The 17,879-nt window shown below is 51.0% G+C and overlaps 1 protein-coding gene across 1 annotated transcript in view; it reads left to right on the forward strand.

Annotated features, from left to right (window-relative positions):
• Positions 1-17,879, forward strand: part of TTC16 (tetratricopeptide repeat domain 16) — a 20,342-nt gene continuing 2,463 nt past the window's right edge. The window contains exons 1-10 of the mRNA XM_038745683.1: positions 1-173; positions 2,709-2,799; positions 2,966-3,091; positions 4,237-4,337; positions 4,456-4,585; positions 7,744-7,958; positions 11,051-11,304; positions 12,515-12,656; positions 14,314-14,479; positions 16,299-16,441. Coding sequence (XP_038601611.1) covers positions 1-173; positions 2,709-2,799; positions 2,966-3,091; positions 4,237-4,337; positions 4,456-4,585; positions 7,744-7,958; positions 11,051-11,304; positions 12,515-12,656; positions 14,314-14,479; positions 16,299-16,441 — 1,541 coding nt within the window. The remainder of the gene's footprint in view (positions 174-2,708; positions 2,800-2,965; positions 3,092-4,236; positions 4,338-4,455; positions 4,586-7,743; positions 7,959-11,050; positions 11,305-12,514; positions 12,657-14,313; positions 14,480-16,298; positions 16,442-17,879) is intronic.

Genomic DNA, 17,879 nt, shown 5'->3' on the forward strand with positions numbered 1-17,879 from the left:
ATGGAGGCAGGGGGTCCTCCCCGGGAGAACCGCCCCCCGGTCCCGGGCCTGCCCGTCTTCCCTCCCCTTCCCATCACCCTGCATGCCAGCCACCGGGCCCAGCCTCCCGGGCCCCCAGCCCCCAGGGGGAAGAAATTCTCGGGAGACATCGTGCTGAGCAAGATCATCGACCAGTGAGTGTGCCAGGGTGCCCCCGCCTCCTCCCGCTTTGGGGCACAGCAAAAATAATAATAACTATGGTATTTAATCGTTCTAAGCTCTGGGGTAGATACAGGGTTAATAATAATAACAATAATGGTGGTATTTGTTAAGCGCTTACTATGTGCCGAGCACTGTTCCTTCATTCAGTCATATTTATTGAGCGCTTATTGTGTGCAGAGCACTGTACCAAGCGCTTGGGAAGTACTCTCCTTAAGCATATTGTACTCTCCTTAATCTTTTGTACAGGCCTCTGCACAGGGTAAGTGCTCAATAAATATGATTGATTGACAGATTGATTGATGAGCACCTCCATGTCAGACCACATGGCTGAGCACTGAGCACTCGTTGGGGAGAGGGGTCACCAGCTTGAATCTCCATCCTATTCTGGGCCTGGGGGCCGGAGGAGCCTCCTACCTGGGCTTGAAGCCCCCCGGGGGCAAGAGGAACCCCACCAGATTTTGGAACTGGGTTTTTTAAAAAATGGTATTTGTTAATCAGTCAGTTGTGTTTACTTTGTGCAGAGCACTGTACTAAGCGCTTGGAAGAGTACTGTGTAATAGAGTTGACACACATGTTCCCTGCCCAAAGCAAGCTTACAGTCTAGAGACTGTTAAGCGCTCGCTATGTGTCCAACTCTGGTCTAAGCTCTGGGGTAGGTACAAGTTAATTAGGGTGGCCACAGTCCCCGTCCTGTGTGGGGCTCACAGTCTAAGTAGGAGGGAGGACAGGTATCCCCATTTTACAGTTGAGGAAACCCAGGCCAAGATAAATGACTCTCCCAAGGTCACGCAACAAGCAGTCGGCAGAGCCAGGGTTAGAAACGAAGTCTTTCTCATTTCCAGACTCATGGTCCTTTCACTAAGCCACCCTGTGTCTCCCTGGAGATCCCAGCTGTCAGCTCGGGGCAGGGGGGTTGGGGGGAAATTTCTCCTCTCCTTCAGGCCAAGGGCAATCAATCGTATTTATTGAGCGCTTACTGTGTGCAGAGCACTGTACTAAGCGCTTGGGAAGTACAAGCTGGCAACATATAGAGACAGTCCCTACCCAACAGTGGGCTCACAGCCCCACCAAAAGGGTCCCTGGCCCTGGTCCCTGATCAGACCCCCGTGAGCGAGGCGGCCGGAGACACATGCCCCTTCTCCCTCCACCTCCTCCCTCTCATCCAGCTCTGACAGGTAGGCTAGACGGAGCTGTCCCCCCCCGCCCCAAAAGCTTTTATCTCGGTCCCCACAGTCCAAACTCTGCTGCCAATAGAAGAATAATTACGAGGCGCTGAACCCCGTGTCAAGGCCTAGGGCAGGTACAAGATAATCAAATTGGACACAGCCCTGGTCCCCCACAAGACTCACACTCTGAAAGGTCGAGAGAGCAGGAATCTTATCCCCAGGAAACTGAGGCCTAGAGAGGTTAGGTGGCTTGCCGCAGATCACTCGGCAGGCCAGTGACAAAAAGCAGAGAAGCAGCGAGGCCCAGTGGAAAGGGCACGGGCTTTGGAGTCAGAGGTCATGGATTCAAATCCCGGCTCCGCCAGTTGTCAGCTGTGTGACTTTGGGCAAGTCACTTCACTTCTCTGGGCCTCAGTTCCCTCGTCTGTAAAATGGGGATTAAGACTGTGAGCCCCCCATGGGACAACCTGATCACCTTGTAACCTCCCCGGCGCTTAGAACAGTGCTTTGCCATCATTAATAAATGCCATCATTAAAAAGCAGGGATTAGAACCCAGGTCTTCTGACTCCCAGTGCCATGCTCTTTCCATTAGACCAGGCTGCCTCCCCATCACTACCCTAAATTGCTCCCTACTCTAGATTCTCTGTAGGTAGGGAATGTGTCTGTTATGTTGCTGTATTGCACTCGCCCTAGCATGTAGTACGGTGCTTTACACACAGTAAGCCCTCAATAAATGCGATTGATTGATTGATTGAATGAATGAATGAATACAGCACTATTCTTTCCCCAACTTCACTCCAGAGACTCACCCTTCTTTTTCCTCTGGCCCAGGTTCCTCTTCATTTTTTTCTTAATGGCATTTATTAGGCGCCTACTATGTGCAAAGCACTGTTCTAAGCGCTGGGGAGGTTACAAGGTGATCAGGTTGTCCCACGGGGGAATCACAGTCTTAATCCCCATTTTCCAGTTGAGGGAACTGAGGCACAGAGAAGTGAAGTGACTTGCCCAAAGTCACACAGCTGACAAGTGGCGGAGCTGGGATTTGAACCTATGGCCTCTGACTCCAAAGCCCACGCTCTTTCCACTGAGCCACGCTGCTTCTCATTGTTGCCCAGCCTCTCCCCTCTTCCCGCCAGGACCCCCGACCGCCTACCAGCCGAGCCCCCCTGGGCAGTTGCTGGCTGAGGGGCTCTGCCCTCACCTCCTAGGCCGTAAGCCCCCCGTGGGCAGGGAATGTGTCAACCAACTCTGCTCTTTTGTTAGATTGTACTCTCCCAAGTGCCTACACACAGTAAGAGTTCAATAAATAGCACTGATTGATTGATTGATTCCTCCCTTAGCTATAAGCAGGGGCGGGGTCACCTGGCCCGCGAGGAGTGGGAGAGCGCCGTGCTGAGTTTCTCCAAAGCGATCAACTTCAAGCCCCTGCCGGTATGGAGGTCTGGGGGTGGCTTTGCTCCGTAAGGTGCAAACCCGAGCTCCGGATTTCTTCCAGGGACCGCGGTCCTCTGGGCCCCTGGGGGCGGGCATCGGGGTGGGCGGCGGGATGCTCTCCACAGGGTGAGGCTGGGGGCTCCCCCAGTTGTTCTTCCTGCAGCGGGCCGAAGCTTACATCCAACTGTGCGACTTCGGCTCGGCCACCCAGAACCTGCGCAAGGCCTGGGCCCTGGGCTCTCGCCAGCCGGAGAATCGGCTGCGGCTCGCCTTCGTCTTCTACCTGCAGGTCAGGGCTTGCGGCTCCCCTGGCCGTGTGTCTCCTCCCCGCTATCCTGTGTCCCCCCAAATACTGCGGGTTAGTCGCTTTTCCTGTCTCTCGGTGACTTGCTCAGCCTTGCACCCCACGAGGTGGAAGGCCGAGAGAGGCAGTGGCATTCATTCATTCATTCAATCGTATTTATTGAGCGCTTACTGTGTGCAGAGCGCTGTACTAAGCTCCCGGGAAGTCCAAGTTGGCAACATATAGAGACGGTCCCTACCCAACAAAGGGCTCGCAGTCTAGAAGTCAGGGAGGCCCACCCGGGAATCGGGGCTGCCCCTCCTTCATGACTGACAGACCACTGTGGAAAGAGCCCGGGCTCGGGAGACAGAGGACCCGGCTCCGCCACTTTGCTGTGTGACCTCGGGCAAGTCACTTCACTTCTCTGGGCCTCAGTTAGCTCTCTTCCTCCCTTCAAGGCCCTGCTGAGAACTCACCTTCTCCAGGAGTCCTTCCCAGACTGAGCCCTCTCCTTCCTCTCCCCGTCTCCATCCCCCCCGTCTTACCTCCTTCCCTTCCCCACAGCACCTGTATATATGCATATATGTTTGTACATATTTATTACTCTTTTTATTTATTTATTTTACTTGTACATATCTATTCTATTTATTTTATTTTGTTAATATGTTTGGTTTTATTCTCTGTCTCTCCCTTCTAGACTGTGAGCCCGCTGTTAGGTAGGGACCGTCTCTATATGTTGCCAACTTGTACTTCCCAAGTGCTTAGTACGGTGCTCCGCACACAGTAAGCGCTCAATAAATACGATTGATTGATCTGTAAAAATGGGGTTTAAGAGCGTGAGCACCATGTGGGACAGGGACTGTGTCCAACCCGATCCCTTTGTAGCTACCCCAATGCTTAGAACGGTGCTTGGCACATAGTAAGCACTTAACAAATGCCAGGATTATTATTATTTTTCAATCGTATTTATTGAGCGCTTACTGTACTAAGCGCTCGGGAGAGCACAATACAACGTTGTATTGTACTGATTCCAACATTATTGTTGTCTCTGGGTCTGTCACTGGCACCCCACCATTCCCCGCTCCCCAGGCCGGAGCTGTTCACGGTCTCCGGGCTGGGTCTTCATTCCCTCCCCGGCTCCCGCCATGCAGGGCCAGTGTCTCTATGAGCAGGAGTCCTACCTGGAGGCCCTGGAGCTTTTCACCCAGGCCGCGGAGATAAAGCCTCACAATCTCCCTTACCTCATGCGCAGGTGATGCCTTGGCTGCTGCCTGGGGGTGGGGGGAAAGGGAAGGGGAGGAGGCCAGGCAGTTGGCCGTCTCTCCCCACTGGTCCCTCACCCTGGTCCTCCCCATCCCACCGGGCTCCAGCATCACCTGCCTGACCCACCTGAACCACCACAAGGACTGTCTCACCCTGGTCAGTAAGGAGCTGCAGGCCAACACCCGCAACCCGGACCTCTACATTCTCCGCGCCTGCTTCTACAACCGCTTTGCCCAGGTATACCTGATTTATTCAATCGTATTTATTGAGCGCTTACTGTGTGCAGAGCACTGGACTAAGCGCTTGGGAAGTCCAAGTTGGCAACATCGAGAGACGGTCCCTACCCAACGGCGGGCTCACAGTCTAGAAGGGGGAAACAGACAACAAAACAAAACATATTAACAAAATAAGATAAATAGAATAAATATGTACAGAGAAAATAGAGTAATAAATATGTACAAACATATATACTATATACAGGTGCTGTGGGGAGGGGAAGGAGGTAAGCCGAGTGGGAGGGGGAGGAGGAGGAGAGGAAGGAAAATAGAGTAATAAATCCGTACAAACATAGATACATATATACAGGTGCTGTGGGGAGGGGAAGGAGGTAAGATGGGTGGGATGGGGAGGGGGAGGAGGAGGAGAAGAAGGAGGGGGCTCAGTCTGGGAAGGCCTGGATGCCCACCCTGGAGCCACTGGAGTCTCCCTGGTTCTTCCCCTGCCCACCAGAGGGTCTCCAGCCCACCAGTCTCTTCTGATGACAATGATAATAATGATGATTATTCATAATCTCTGGGTTTCGTTAAGCGTGTACTTTTTTTTTCATGATATTTGTTAAGTGCTTACTATGTGTCAAACATTATTCTAAGCACTGGGGTAGATGCAAGCTAATCAGGTCGGACACAATCCACGTCCAACCTAGGGCTCGCGGTCTCAATGCCCGTTTTACAGATGAGGGAACTGAGGCACAGAGAAGCGAACTGACGTGCCCAAGGCCACCCAGCACGGAAGTGGTGGAGCCGGGATTAGAACCCAGGTCCTTCTGACTCCCAGCCCCCTTCTCTATCCACTAGGCCACGCTGCTTGGTACTCTGTGCTAAGCACTGAACTAAGCCCAGAAGATAAGCAGATCTGACACAGTCTCCTCTTTAACCAATCAGTAGTCTTTATTGAGGTCTTACTCTGTGCAGAGCACTGCCCTAAGTGCTTGGGAGGATACAGTATAAAAGTTATTGTAGACATGTTCCCTGCCCACCAGGAGCTAACAGTCTAGGGACTAAGCCCTTAGAGCGCTCACCATCTAAGGAAGAGAGAGAGAACAGGTATGAATCCAATCCTCCCACTCCCACTTTCCCTCGCATGGTGACTAGAAGCAAAGTTTTGTAAGCTTGTTATGGGCATGAACCGTGGCCTAGTGGGCCTGGAAGTCAGAAGGACCTGGGTTCTAATCCTGGCTCTGCCACATGTCTGCTGTGTGACCCTGGGAAAGTCACTTAACTTCTCTGGGCCTCCTTTAGTCCATCTGTCAAATGGGGATTAAGACGGTGAGCCCCATGTGGGGCAGGGATCGTGTTCAGTCTGATTAATTTGTATCTACCCCAGGGCTCAGAACAGTGCTTGGCATATAGTGAGCGCTTAACAAGTACCGTAATTGTTATTCTGTCTGCTAACTCTGTTGCATTGGACTCTCCCAAGTGCTTAGTACATATAGCACACATAGTAAGTGCTCAATAAATATGACTGATAGACAGGGGCGTTGGATGGTCCAGCCCTAACCACAAGGATGGAGGCCAACGAGCTCACCATTCCTCCCCATTGCCCGACGCCTCTGTGGGAGGCAGAACTGTGGGCTGGCCGGGTCTTGGGACTGACTGAGGAACGGGGGGTTTGAAGAGTCTTCTTTTTCACGCTTTCTCTCATTCTCTCCCTGCCCCCCCCATTTCTGAAGTGAACCCCTTAATCACTTCCATTTCCTCCTCCATGAGCCTGGGCTTTAATAGCTCCAGGCAAGTTATTTGAAACACCCCTAAGCACATCTCCTTCAAGAGGCCTTCCTCATCCAAAGCCCCCATTTCCTCTTCTTCCATTCCCTTCTGGGTCACCTTTGCATTAATCCCGACTCTGCCACTTGTCCACTGAGTGACCTTGGGCAAGTCACTTTACTTCTCCGTGACTTACATCTTATAAAATGGGCATTGAGACTGTGAGCCTGATGCAGGACAGGGACTGTGTCCAGCCCAATTACCTTGTATCTGCTCCAATCAATCAATCAATCAATCAATCAATTAATCAATCAATCAATTAATCAATCAATCAATCGTATTTATTGAGCGCTTACTGTGTGCAGAGCACGGTACTAAGCGCTTGGGAAGTCCAAGTTGGCAACATATAGAGACGGTCCCTACCCAACAGTGGGCTCACAGTCTAAAAGGGGGACACAGAGAACAAAACCAAACATATTAACAAAATAAAATAAATAGAATAGATATGTACAAGTAAAATAAATAAATAGAGTAATAAATATGTACAAATATATATATATATATATATATATATATATATACAGGTGCGCACTTACTGTGTGCAGAGCACTGTACTAAGCGCTTGGGAAGTCCAAGTTGGCAACATATAGAGACAGTCCCTACCCAACAGTGGGCTCACAGTCTAAAAGGGGGACACAGAGGACAAAACCAAACATATTAACAAAATAAATAGAATAGATATGTACAAGTAAAATAAATAAATAAATAGAGTAATAAATATGTACAAACATATATATTTATATATATATATATATATATATATATATATATATATATATATATATATATACATACATACAGGTGCGCACTTACTGTGTGCAGAGCACTGTACTAAGCGCTTGGGAAGTACAAGTTGGCAACATATAGAGACAGTCCCTACCCAACAGTGGGCTCACAGTCTAAAAGGGGAACACAGAAGACAAAACCAAACATATTAACAAAATAAATAGAATAGATATGTACAAGTAAAATAAATAAGTAAATAGAGTAATAAATATGTACAAACATATATATATATATATATATATATGTATACAGGTGCTGTGGGGAAGGGAAGGAGATAAGGTGGAGGGGATGGAGGGGGGAGAGGAAGGAAGGGACTCCAGCGCTTAGTATAGTGCCTGGCACATAGTAAGTGGTTAATAATAATAATAATAATTATGGTTCTTGTTAAGAGCTTACCTTGTGCCAAGCGCTGTTCTAAGCGCGGCTTACAAATACCGCAGTTATCGTTATTATTATTATAACGAATGGCTATTAGCAAAGTTGACAGGCACGCTAGAGCCGTGCGAAGGGAGAAGCTCGGCAGAGTGGGCCGGGGCAGCGGTTCTGCCGTTCATGTGTCGTTTCCAGGTGAAACCGTGTTACCAGGACATCTACAAGGCCCTAGCCCTAGAGCACCAGCACCCGGAAGCCCACAGCCTGCTGAAGATACTGGTTGGGCAGGCTCAGAGGGCCCGGGAGGACGCGGTCAGGCTGGCCTTGAAGGGCCGCCTGCGGGATTCGCTGCTGCGGATCCACTGGGCCATCGAGAACAGCCCGATGGACCCCGGGCACTTTTTGTTCAGGTCTGTACCTCGGGAGAGGCGGGGAAGCCGTGGGGCACTTTGGGGGGCTTCGGGTGGGCTCCCGTAAAGGCTTGCGAGCCAAGAGGTGGGGGACAGAGACAGGGAATCTTCCTCCCTTGAGAGAGACCAGCCGCACGGACTCTGGGATGAAGTGAGCTTGTGATGGTCGGGGCGTGGGTTTATTTATTGTTATGTTGTAATAATAATAATAATAATAATAATAATAATAATGGCATGTGTTAAGCGCTTACTATGTGCAGAGCACTGTTCTAAGCGCTGGGGGGGTTACAAGGTGATCACGTTGTCCCACGTGGGGCTCACAGTCTTAGCCCCCATTTTACAGATGAGGTCACTGAGGCTCAGAGAAGTTAAGTGACTTGCCCAAGGTCACAGAGCAGACATGTGGTGGAATCGGGATTCGAACCCATGGCTTCTGACTCCAAAGCCCGTGCTCTTATAATAGTAATGATAATGATGGCATTTATTAAGCGCTTACTATGTGCAAAGCACTGTTCAAAGCGCTGGGGAGGTTACAAGGTGATCAGGTTGCCCCCGGGGGGGCTCACAGTCTTAATCCCCATTTTGCAGATAAGGTAACTGAGGCACAGGGAAGTTAAGTGGCTTGCCCAAAGTCACACAGCTGACAGTTGGTGGAGCCGGCATTTGAACCCATGACCTCTGACTCCAAAGCCCGTGCTCTTTCCACTGCGCCACGCTGCTTGTACTCTCCCAAGCTCTTGGTACAGTGCTTTGCACACAGGAAGCACTCAGTAAGTACAATCAATCAATCAATCGTATTTATTGAGCGCTTACTGTGTGCAGGACACTGAACTAAGCACTTGGGAGAGTCCAATAAAGCAGACACATTCCCTGCCCACAAGGAGCCAACTTGTACTTCTCAAGTGCTTAGTACCATGCTCTGCACACAGTAAGTGCTCAATAAATATGATTGAATGAATGAATGAATGGAGTCAGAGGTCATGGGTTCGAATTCCGGCTCCGCCACATGCCTGCTGTGTGACCTTGGGCAAGTCACTTCACTTCTCTGAGCCTCAGTTACCTCATCTGGAAAATGGGGATTAAGACTGTGAGCCCCTCATGGGCCAACCTGATCACCTTGTATCCCCCCAGCGCTTAGAACAGTGCTTTGCACATAGTAAGTGCTTAACAAATGCCATCATTATTATTATTGTTATTATTCATTCATTCATTCAATCGTATTTATTGAGCGCTTACTGTGTGCAGAGCACTGTACTAAGCGCTTGGGAAGTACAAGTTGGCAACATATAGAGACGGTCCCTACCCAACAGCGGGCTCACAGTCTAGACGGCCCAGACCCTGAAAAGAACAAGAGAACAAATGTCACCACCTTCTCAGAACTATCCCCACTGCCCTCCAGCTGAATGAATGTGGCATTTGATGATTGTGCTATTTGTTACGTGCTTACTGAGCGCCAGGCACTGTACTAAGCGCTGGGGTAGATACAAGGTAATTGGGTTGGACACAGTCCCTGTCCCATCCAGGGCTCATAGTCTTAATCCCCATTTTCCAGGTGAGGGAACTGAGGCACAGAGAAGGGAAGCGACTTGTCCAAGGTCACAGAGCAGACAAGTGGCAGAGTCAGGATTAGAACCCAGGTCCTCCTGACTCCCAGCCCCGTGCTCTATCCACTGTGCCATGCTGGATCTATCCCAGATCTGCCTTGGCTCCTCCCCTCACCCTTCCCTAAGTCGACCAAAGTAATAGCCTCGCTTGTCTGCTCCGTGACCTTGGGCATGACACTTCTCTTCTCTGTGCCTCAGTTACCTCATCGGGAAAACGGGGATTAAGACCGTGAGCCCCATGCGGGACACGGACTGTGTCCAGCCTGATTAACTTTATCTAGCCCAGCGCTTAGAACAGTGCCCGGCACATAGTAAGTGCTTAACAAGTACTATAAAAAAAAATAACAGAAAAGCACATGAATCTGGAGAGGATGGGTGGGGAGGTGGAAGGAGGATGTGGCTTTTTAGGGGGCTCGGAAAGTGGAGAGGGCACTCGGGGTGAGTCGGGAGACAAGATAGGCAGGAAAGAAGGTAGGAAGGAATGTAGGTTCAGTTAGAAGACGGTCCTGTCAGGAGCGAAGGGTGCGAGCTGGGGTATTATTTATTTATTTATTTTATTTGTACCTATCTATTCTATTTATTTTATTTTGTTAGTATGTTTGGTTTTGTTCTCTGTCTCCCCCTTTTAGACTGTGAGCCCACTGTTGGGTAGGGACTGTCTGTATGTGTTGCCAACTTGTACTTCCCAAGCGCTTAGTACAGTGCTCGGCACACAGTAAGCGCTCAATAAATACGACTGATGGTGATGATGATGAAGCGCTTGGAAAGCACAAGTTGGCAACATATAGAGACAGTCCCTACCCAACAGCGGGCTCCCGGCTCCACCGCTTGTCAGCTGTGTGACCTTGGGCAAGTCAATGGACTTCTCTGTGCCTCAGTTACCTCATCTGTCAAATGGGGATGAAGACTGTGAACCCCACGTGGGGCAACCTGATCACCTTGTAACCTCCCCAGCGCTTAGAACAGTGCTTTGCACATAGTTAGCACTTAATAAATGCCATTATTATTATTATATGGTGGAAGAAAGAGCCCTGACTCTGCCACTTGTCCGCTGTGTGACCTTGGTCAAGTCACTTCTCTGCGCTTCAGTGACCTCATCTGTAAAATGGGGATTAAGGCCGTGAGCCCCACAGGGGACAAGGGACTGCGTCCAACCCGATTTGACTGGATCCACTTCGGCGCTCAGTACAGTGACTGGCACATAAAAAGTGCTCAACAAATACCGCAGTTATTATTACTATTGATAGAAGAGAGGCAGCAGGCGGAGAGCCTCGACGCTAGTGGTGAAGGGTTTTTGTCTTACGCAAGGAGCAACGACTGGGAGCCTCTGGAGAAGTTTGGCCAAGGGAGGGACGGGTGGAGGGAAACGGTCACGGCGGCTTCCTCCGCTGACCCATTCCCGTGGCTTTTGGAACATTGTGCTCCCTGCTCCTCTCCTCCCCTTTCCTCCCCTCAAATTTGAGATGCTTCCCTCGCCCCTCTCTCCAGAGGCACCTTGTACCGGCGGCTCAAGGACTTCCAGGCGGCCATCCGTGACTTCCACACGGCCCTGGATCTGATCCAGAAGCGGGAAGGCAAGGACTGCGAGGTTCTGGGCCAGACGCGACGGCAGCTGCTCCTCTCCTACAACGACTTCGCCGTCCACTGCTACAGCAAGGGCTTCTACCAGGAGGCCATCCTGCTTCTGAACAAGGCCCTCAAGGGAGAGACGACTGAGAAGGGGCTCTACCTCAACCGGGGAGGTGAACCAGCAGACCCCGGGGCCCCGTGGGGGAGGCAGGGCTGCCCCTCCGCAACGCTGGAGGAGGAGGGGTCGAAGAGAAGCAGCGGAGGACAGAGCACGGGGCCGGGGGGTGGAAGGACTTGTGTTCCAATCCCGGCTCCGCCACTTGTCCGCCGTGTGATCTTAGCCAAGGCACTTCACTTTTCTGGGCCTCTGTTAGAGAAGCAGCGTGGCTCAGTGGAAAGAGCACAGGGTTTGGAGGCAGAGGTCACGGGTTCGAATCCCGGCTCCGCCAAGTGTCAGCTGTGTGACTTTGGGCAAGTCACTTCACTTCTCTGTGCCTCAGTTACCTCATCTGCAAAATGGGGATGAAGACTGTGAGCCCCCAGTGGGACAACCCGATCACCTTGTAACTTCCCCAGTGCTTAGAACAGTGCTTTGCCATCTTTCTTCTTTCTTCTTCTCTGTAAAATGGGGATGAGGATCATGAGCCCCATGTGGGGCGGGGACTGTGTCTGACCTGATTACCTTGAATCTATCTCTGCTTAGAATAGTGTCTGACACATAGTAAGCGCTTAACAAATACTAGGAAAAAAAAGATCGTCTGCTCCAGCCTCGTGCCTCCACATAGGCCCACCCCAACCCATCCTGGGGAAATGACCACCTCTCGTTTTCCCAAAGTTGCAACAAGTCCAGTCCTCCTGCAGTAGCACGGTCCGGTTTGTCCTTCACTTGTGCTGCTAGGAAGTTCTCCTTTCGGTCTGACCTAAGTCTCTTCTGCTACAATGTCAACCCATTCACCCAATTGGAAGATGGAAACCAGTAGGCCCGAGCTCTCTTGGAAACCCTCTAGGCTGTAAGCTCGTTGTGGGCAGGGAATGCATCTGTTTATTGTGAAATTGTACTCTCCCAAGCGCTTAGGACCATGCTCTGCACATAGTAAGCGCTCAATAAATGTGACTGAATGAAGGAATGAATGAAGACCGTATTCGATGAGCCGTGGGCCAAAGCAGGGACCGTGCTCTGCACATAGTTAGCGCTCAATAAATGTGATATGAATGAATGAATGAATGAAGACCATATTCGATGAGCCGTGGGCCAAAGCAAGCGGGGAGATGGCTGGAGGCAGAGAGGGAGCCTTGACTAAGGGGAAGATTAGGGGGGATATCTGGTCGCTGCTACTATCCCAAGACCCCTCCTCTTCTTCCCCCCCACCACACCCTCTCCAGATTGTTTCTTCCAGCTTGGGGAGCTGAATTTTGCCCTCGCTGACTACCAGCGGGCTCTGGAGCTGAGCCCGGCGGACCAGGGCGCCCATGTCCGCATGGGGATGTTGCAGAACAGAATGGGCCTCCAGGAACATCAGATGAGGTGTGGATATGTGTTTGTGTGTGCGCGCCGGACCGGGCACTTGGGAAACACACAATTGGCATTCAAGACACGGTCCCTGTCTTTGAGGAGCTTACAGTCTCGGGAAGCACTGGGTTCTCGGAAGCTCACAGAATCCAAGACAAGGTCTCCGTTCCCAAGGAACTTATAAATCTTACTGAAGCCCTGGGCTCTTGGAAGCCACTATTAGAGGACAAGACATGGTCCCTGTTTATAATCTAAGGAAGTTTATAATCTAAGTAAGCCCTAGGAGTTTATAATCTAAGGAAGCCCACAGTTAGAACATAAGACATGATCCCTGCCCTGGAGGAGCTTATAAGCATAGGGGGGAAATAACAGACAAATCGATGACTGTACTTCAGCTGAAAGTGAGAGAATAGGTAGAAATATCACACTGAACTGAATACGCGAATGAATGAATAAATAAATCAGTGCTGAGAGGGTTGGTGGGAGGGACTGATGGAGGAGATAGGGACAGGTCTGGGAGTGCCTCCTGGAGGAGGTGACTCAGGGAGGGAAGGGCTCCGGTTTGGCAAAGCTGTGGAGGGAGGAGGAAAGATCTGGGCTGCAGGGTTCGCCATCCCCTTCCCGCCCAACTTCTCCCTGGTCACCAATCTCTCCCCTCAACGAGCACCCGATCCCCAGCCCCTGCTCCCTTCATAGATTGGCTCCCTCTTTTTTTTATGGTATTTGTTAAGTGCTTATTACGTGCCAAACACTGCACTAGTGCTGGGATGGATACCAGCTAATCAGGTTGGACACAGTTCATGTCCCACGTGGGGCTCACAATCTTAATCCCCATTTTACAGATGAGTGAACCGAGGCAGAGAGTGACTCGCCCAAGGTCCCACTGCGGACAAGTGGTGGAGCAGGGATTAGAACCCAGGTCCTTTGACTCCCGAGCCCATGCTCTTTCCATTAGATCATGTTGCTTCTCTCTTACCCACGATCCGTCACCAAAGCCATTTCCCCCACTTTCCACGCCCCCACCCCCGACTTTTTTCTTCCTTCAAACCAAAGTCATTCCCTATCTCCAAACTGAACAAACATCCCCTCTTCTAGGAAGCCTTCTAGACCAGCCCGTTCCTGACTCTGATTCATTCCATGACCCTTTGGCGTTTGTCTCTCTGTAGAATATATGTTCATGAGGTTTTTTTATGCACATTATATATTTTTATGTTCGCCACATGCGTTTCATGCTTATTTCTACGCTTGTCTATTGAATCGTGTGTGAACCCTCTCCCTGATTGGATTGGAAGCTCCTTGAGAGCCGGGACCAGCCCAGTGAACCATCCTCCCCACCCCACCGCTATCAGCCATCTGCAGCTCCTTGTGCCACTCCCCACCTCACCGGGCTCAAAGAACATCAAGATCCGCTTGTTGTAAATCATTCCGATTCCTTCCCCCACTCCCGGGTGCCCCCTGAGCCCCTGCAGCATCCCCAGGAAAACCAAGTGCAAAAGGAACAGAGAGGATAAGCAGAATAGATTCCATTTCTGGTCGACCCGCTGCCTGATTTCTTTTGGGAATCTCCCCCACCCCCGCGCCCCTTTAGGCCAGCCTCACTTCTCTCGTGCCTGGAGCTAGAGGTTATTTTCCCGGCCGGGTTAGGGTGCCGTGACCCATCCCTTCCCTCCAGGCAGTACGGCAAGGCCGAGGTCCACTTCTCCTCAGCCATCGAACACAGCCCCGAGCGGGCCGGCTACTATCTCCACCGAGCCAAGACCCGCCTGATGCTGCGGGACATCGCCGGGGCCCGCCAGGACATGGCCATCGTCATGCTGCTCGACCCCAACCTCCCGCAGGTGGGTCTGTCCGTGCCCCCTTCTCCCGGCATGGGAGGACCACCCTCCTCCCCACCCCGAGCCTGGCCGGGGAGCTGGCCATGGGCTGGATCCAAGCTGCTCACCAATGACACTCCGGTAAAGCGGAGTGTCACTCCGGTAAAGTATCTTAAAGCCAGTGGTGAGGAGTTCCTATTTGATGCAGAGATGGATGGACGATGACTGGAAGCTCTTGAGGAGCGGGGAGCCGTGGACTGAACTGTTTTTTAGGAAAATGGTCCAGGCAGCAGGTTGAAGTGTGGCCTGGAGCAGGGGGAGATTGGAGGCGGGGACTCCAGACCGACGCAGTCGTTGAGGTGGGGTATTATGATAAGCGCCTGGACCAGCGTGATAGCAGTTTGGGTAGAGAGGAAGGGGCTGATTTTAGCGATGCCGTGAAGGGAGAATCGATAGGATTTGGTGACGGGTTGAATAGGTGGGTTGAATGAGAGTGATGAGTGGAGGGGAATGCCAAGGTTATGGGCTTGTGAGACGGGGGAGGATGGTGGTGCTTAGTACAGTGCTCTGCACACAGCAAGTGCTCAAATATGATTGAATGAATGAATGGTGCTGTTAACTCTGTTGTACTCTGGGGAAGCAGCGGGGGCCTAGTGGATAGAGCATGGGCTTTGGAGTCAGAAGGACCTGGGTTCTAATCCTGGCTCCGCCGCATCTCCTGTGTGACCTTGGGCAAGTCACTTCACTTCTTTGTGCCTCAGTTACCTCATCTGTAAAATGAAGATTGACTGCAAACTCCATGTGGGACAAGAACTGTGTCTGACCTGATGAACAAATACCATTATTATTATTACTCTACCAAGCGCTAAGTACAATGCTGTGCACACAGTAAGCGCTCAAGTATCCAGGAGAGAAAGGGCAAGCAGCGTGGCCTTGTGGAAGAGCACAGGCTGGGCTCTAGCCCTCTTCCTGGATCGTGGTGAGGATGACCAACGTCAGCCGTTGTGGATGACTTCTCCGGAGGGAGAACCAGTTTGAGGCTGGCTCTGGACTGTAAGCTTGTGGTGGGTAATAATAATAATGATGGTATGTACTTACTACGTGCCATGCACTGTACTAAGTACTGGGATGGATACAAGCAAATAGGGTAAGACACAGTCCCGGTCCCACATGGGGCTCACAGGTACATAACGGATCCACCAACTCTGCCATACTGTACTCTCCCAAGCGCTTGGTAGAGCATTTTGCACACAGTAAGTAAGCAGGGAACGTATCTACCAACTCTGTTATATCTGCACACCGTAAACGCTCAATAAATGTGATTGAATGAATTAATTATAAGGTACTCTCCCAGCTCTTAGTACAGCACTCTGCACACGGTAAGTGCCCAATAAATACGATTGACTGATTGAGTGGGGCTTATCCAGGCTGTAGGCTCTTTTTTTTTCTTGCTCACTTGCAGGGGGGCGTAAGATGAGCACTGCCCATATTACTTTGCAGAAGCAGCTGCTGTTGATGGGGGATGAGTTTGAAACTGAATAAGAACCTTCGGACCGAAATCCATTAGCGCTAGCGATTGAGCGGGAGTTGTACCCAAACGGGCTCATTTCACCCGATTCATCTTCTGTTGTCCCAGCTGGCCAGAGAGCGGGCGGAGTTGCCCACCTTCCTCCCCCTGCCTGGGCATCCGAGGAGCCTGATGGCCGTCTAATCTGTAAGCTCTTTGCAGGCAGGGAACGCGTCTGCTTATTGTTCTGTTGTATACTCCCAGGGGCTCAGTACAGTGCTCCGCACGCAGTAAGCGCCCGATCAATGCGATCGAATGAAGTTTGCCCCCCCGCAGGTGTTGCCTCTCATGACAAACCTCTTCCCGGGCCAGTCCGTGGAGCAGGTGCTGAGTAGCAAGGCGGCAGATTTGGCCCAAGTCATCCTGGAACGCGTCACTCAGCGCCGCGTGTATCCCGGGCTCACCACCAGCATGCTCAGGTGAGGGGCGGGCTCCAGGGGGCCGTCGATTCGGGTCTTCTGGGGCAGGGCTGGGCTAGGCGTCCTCCCCAGCCCCCTCCCCTGCACGCAGGGTCTGTCCGCTGCTGCTGTGCCGCTCTGTCGGCCTGCCAGCACCCTCGGGGGCTGATGAGGTGGTGAGCAGCAGCCAGCGTGGCTCAGTGGAAAGAGCCCGGGCTTTGGAGTCAGAGGTCATGGGTTGAAATCCCGGCTCCGCAAATTGTCAGCTGTGTGACTTTGGGTAAGTCACTTAACTTCTCTAGGCCTCAGTTCCCTCATCTGTAAAATGGAGATGAAGACTGTGAGCCCCACGTGGGACAACCTGATCACCTTATATCCCCCAACGCTTAGAACAGTGCTTTGCACATAGTAAGCGCTTAACAAATACCATCATCATTATTATTATTAAGGGTGGGTCTCAGCTTAATAACTGTGGTATTTGTTAAGCGCTTAATAATAATAATAATAAAAATAATGGCATTTTGTTAAGTGCTTACTATGTGCCAAGCACTGTTCTAAGCACTGGGAGGATACAAGGTGATCAGGTTGTCCCACGTGGGGCTCACAGTCTTCATCCCCATTTTACAGATGAGGGAATTAAGGCCCAGAGAAGTGAAGTGACTTGCCCACAGTCACACAGCTGACAAGCGGCGGAGCTGGGATTTGAACCCATGACCTCTGACTCCCAAGCCCGAGCTCTTTCCACTGAGCCACATGTGCCAAGCACCGTGCTAACCGTTGGGGTAGATACAAGATCATCAGGTCTTCCACAGGGCTCGCATTCTAAGTCGGGGAGGGAACAGGTAATGCAGCTGAGGGAACTGAGGCCCAGAGAAGTGAAGTGACTTGCCTAAGGTAACACAGATGACAAATGGTGGAGCTGGGATTAGAGCCAGGTCCTCTGATTCCCAGGCCCACGCTCTTTCCACTCAGTCACGATTTTCTGTTTTCCCTCTCCCTTCTGCGTCACCCTGACTTGCTCGTTTTATTCATTCATTCAATCGTATTTATTGAGCGCTTACTGTGTGCAGAGCACTGTATTAAGCGCTTGGGAAGTACAAGTTGGCAACATATAGAGACGGTCCCTACCCAACAATGGGCTCACAGTCTAGAAGGGGGAGACAGACAACGAAACAAATCATATTAACAAAATAAAATAAAGAGAATAGGAAATATGTACTCATCCCCCCTTCCAGGCCCACAGCACTTATGTACATATCCGTAATTTACTTATTTATATTAATGTCTGTCTCCCCCTCTAGACTGTAAGCTCACTGTGGGCAGGGAATGTGTCTGTTATATTGTACTCTCCCAAAGGCTTAGTACAGTGCTCTGCCCACAGTAAGTGCTCAATAAATACGATTGGCTGACTGACTGCTAGACTGTGAGCTAGTTGATGGGTAGGGACCGTCTCTATATG

The sequence above is a fragment of the Tachyglossus aculeatus genome, chromosome 4, assembly GCF_015852505.1.
Source record: "Tachyglossus aculeatus isolate mTacAcu1 chromosome 4, mTacAcu1.pri, whole genome shotgun sequence".
NCBI classification, from domain to species: Eukaryota; Metazoa; Chordata; class Mammalia; order Monotremata; family Tachyglossidae; genus Tachyglossus; species Tachyglossus aculeatus.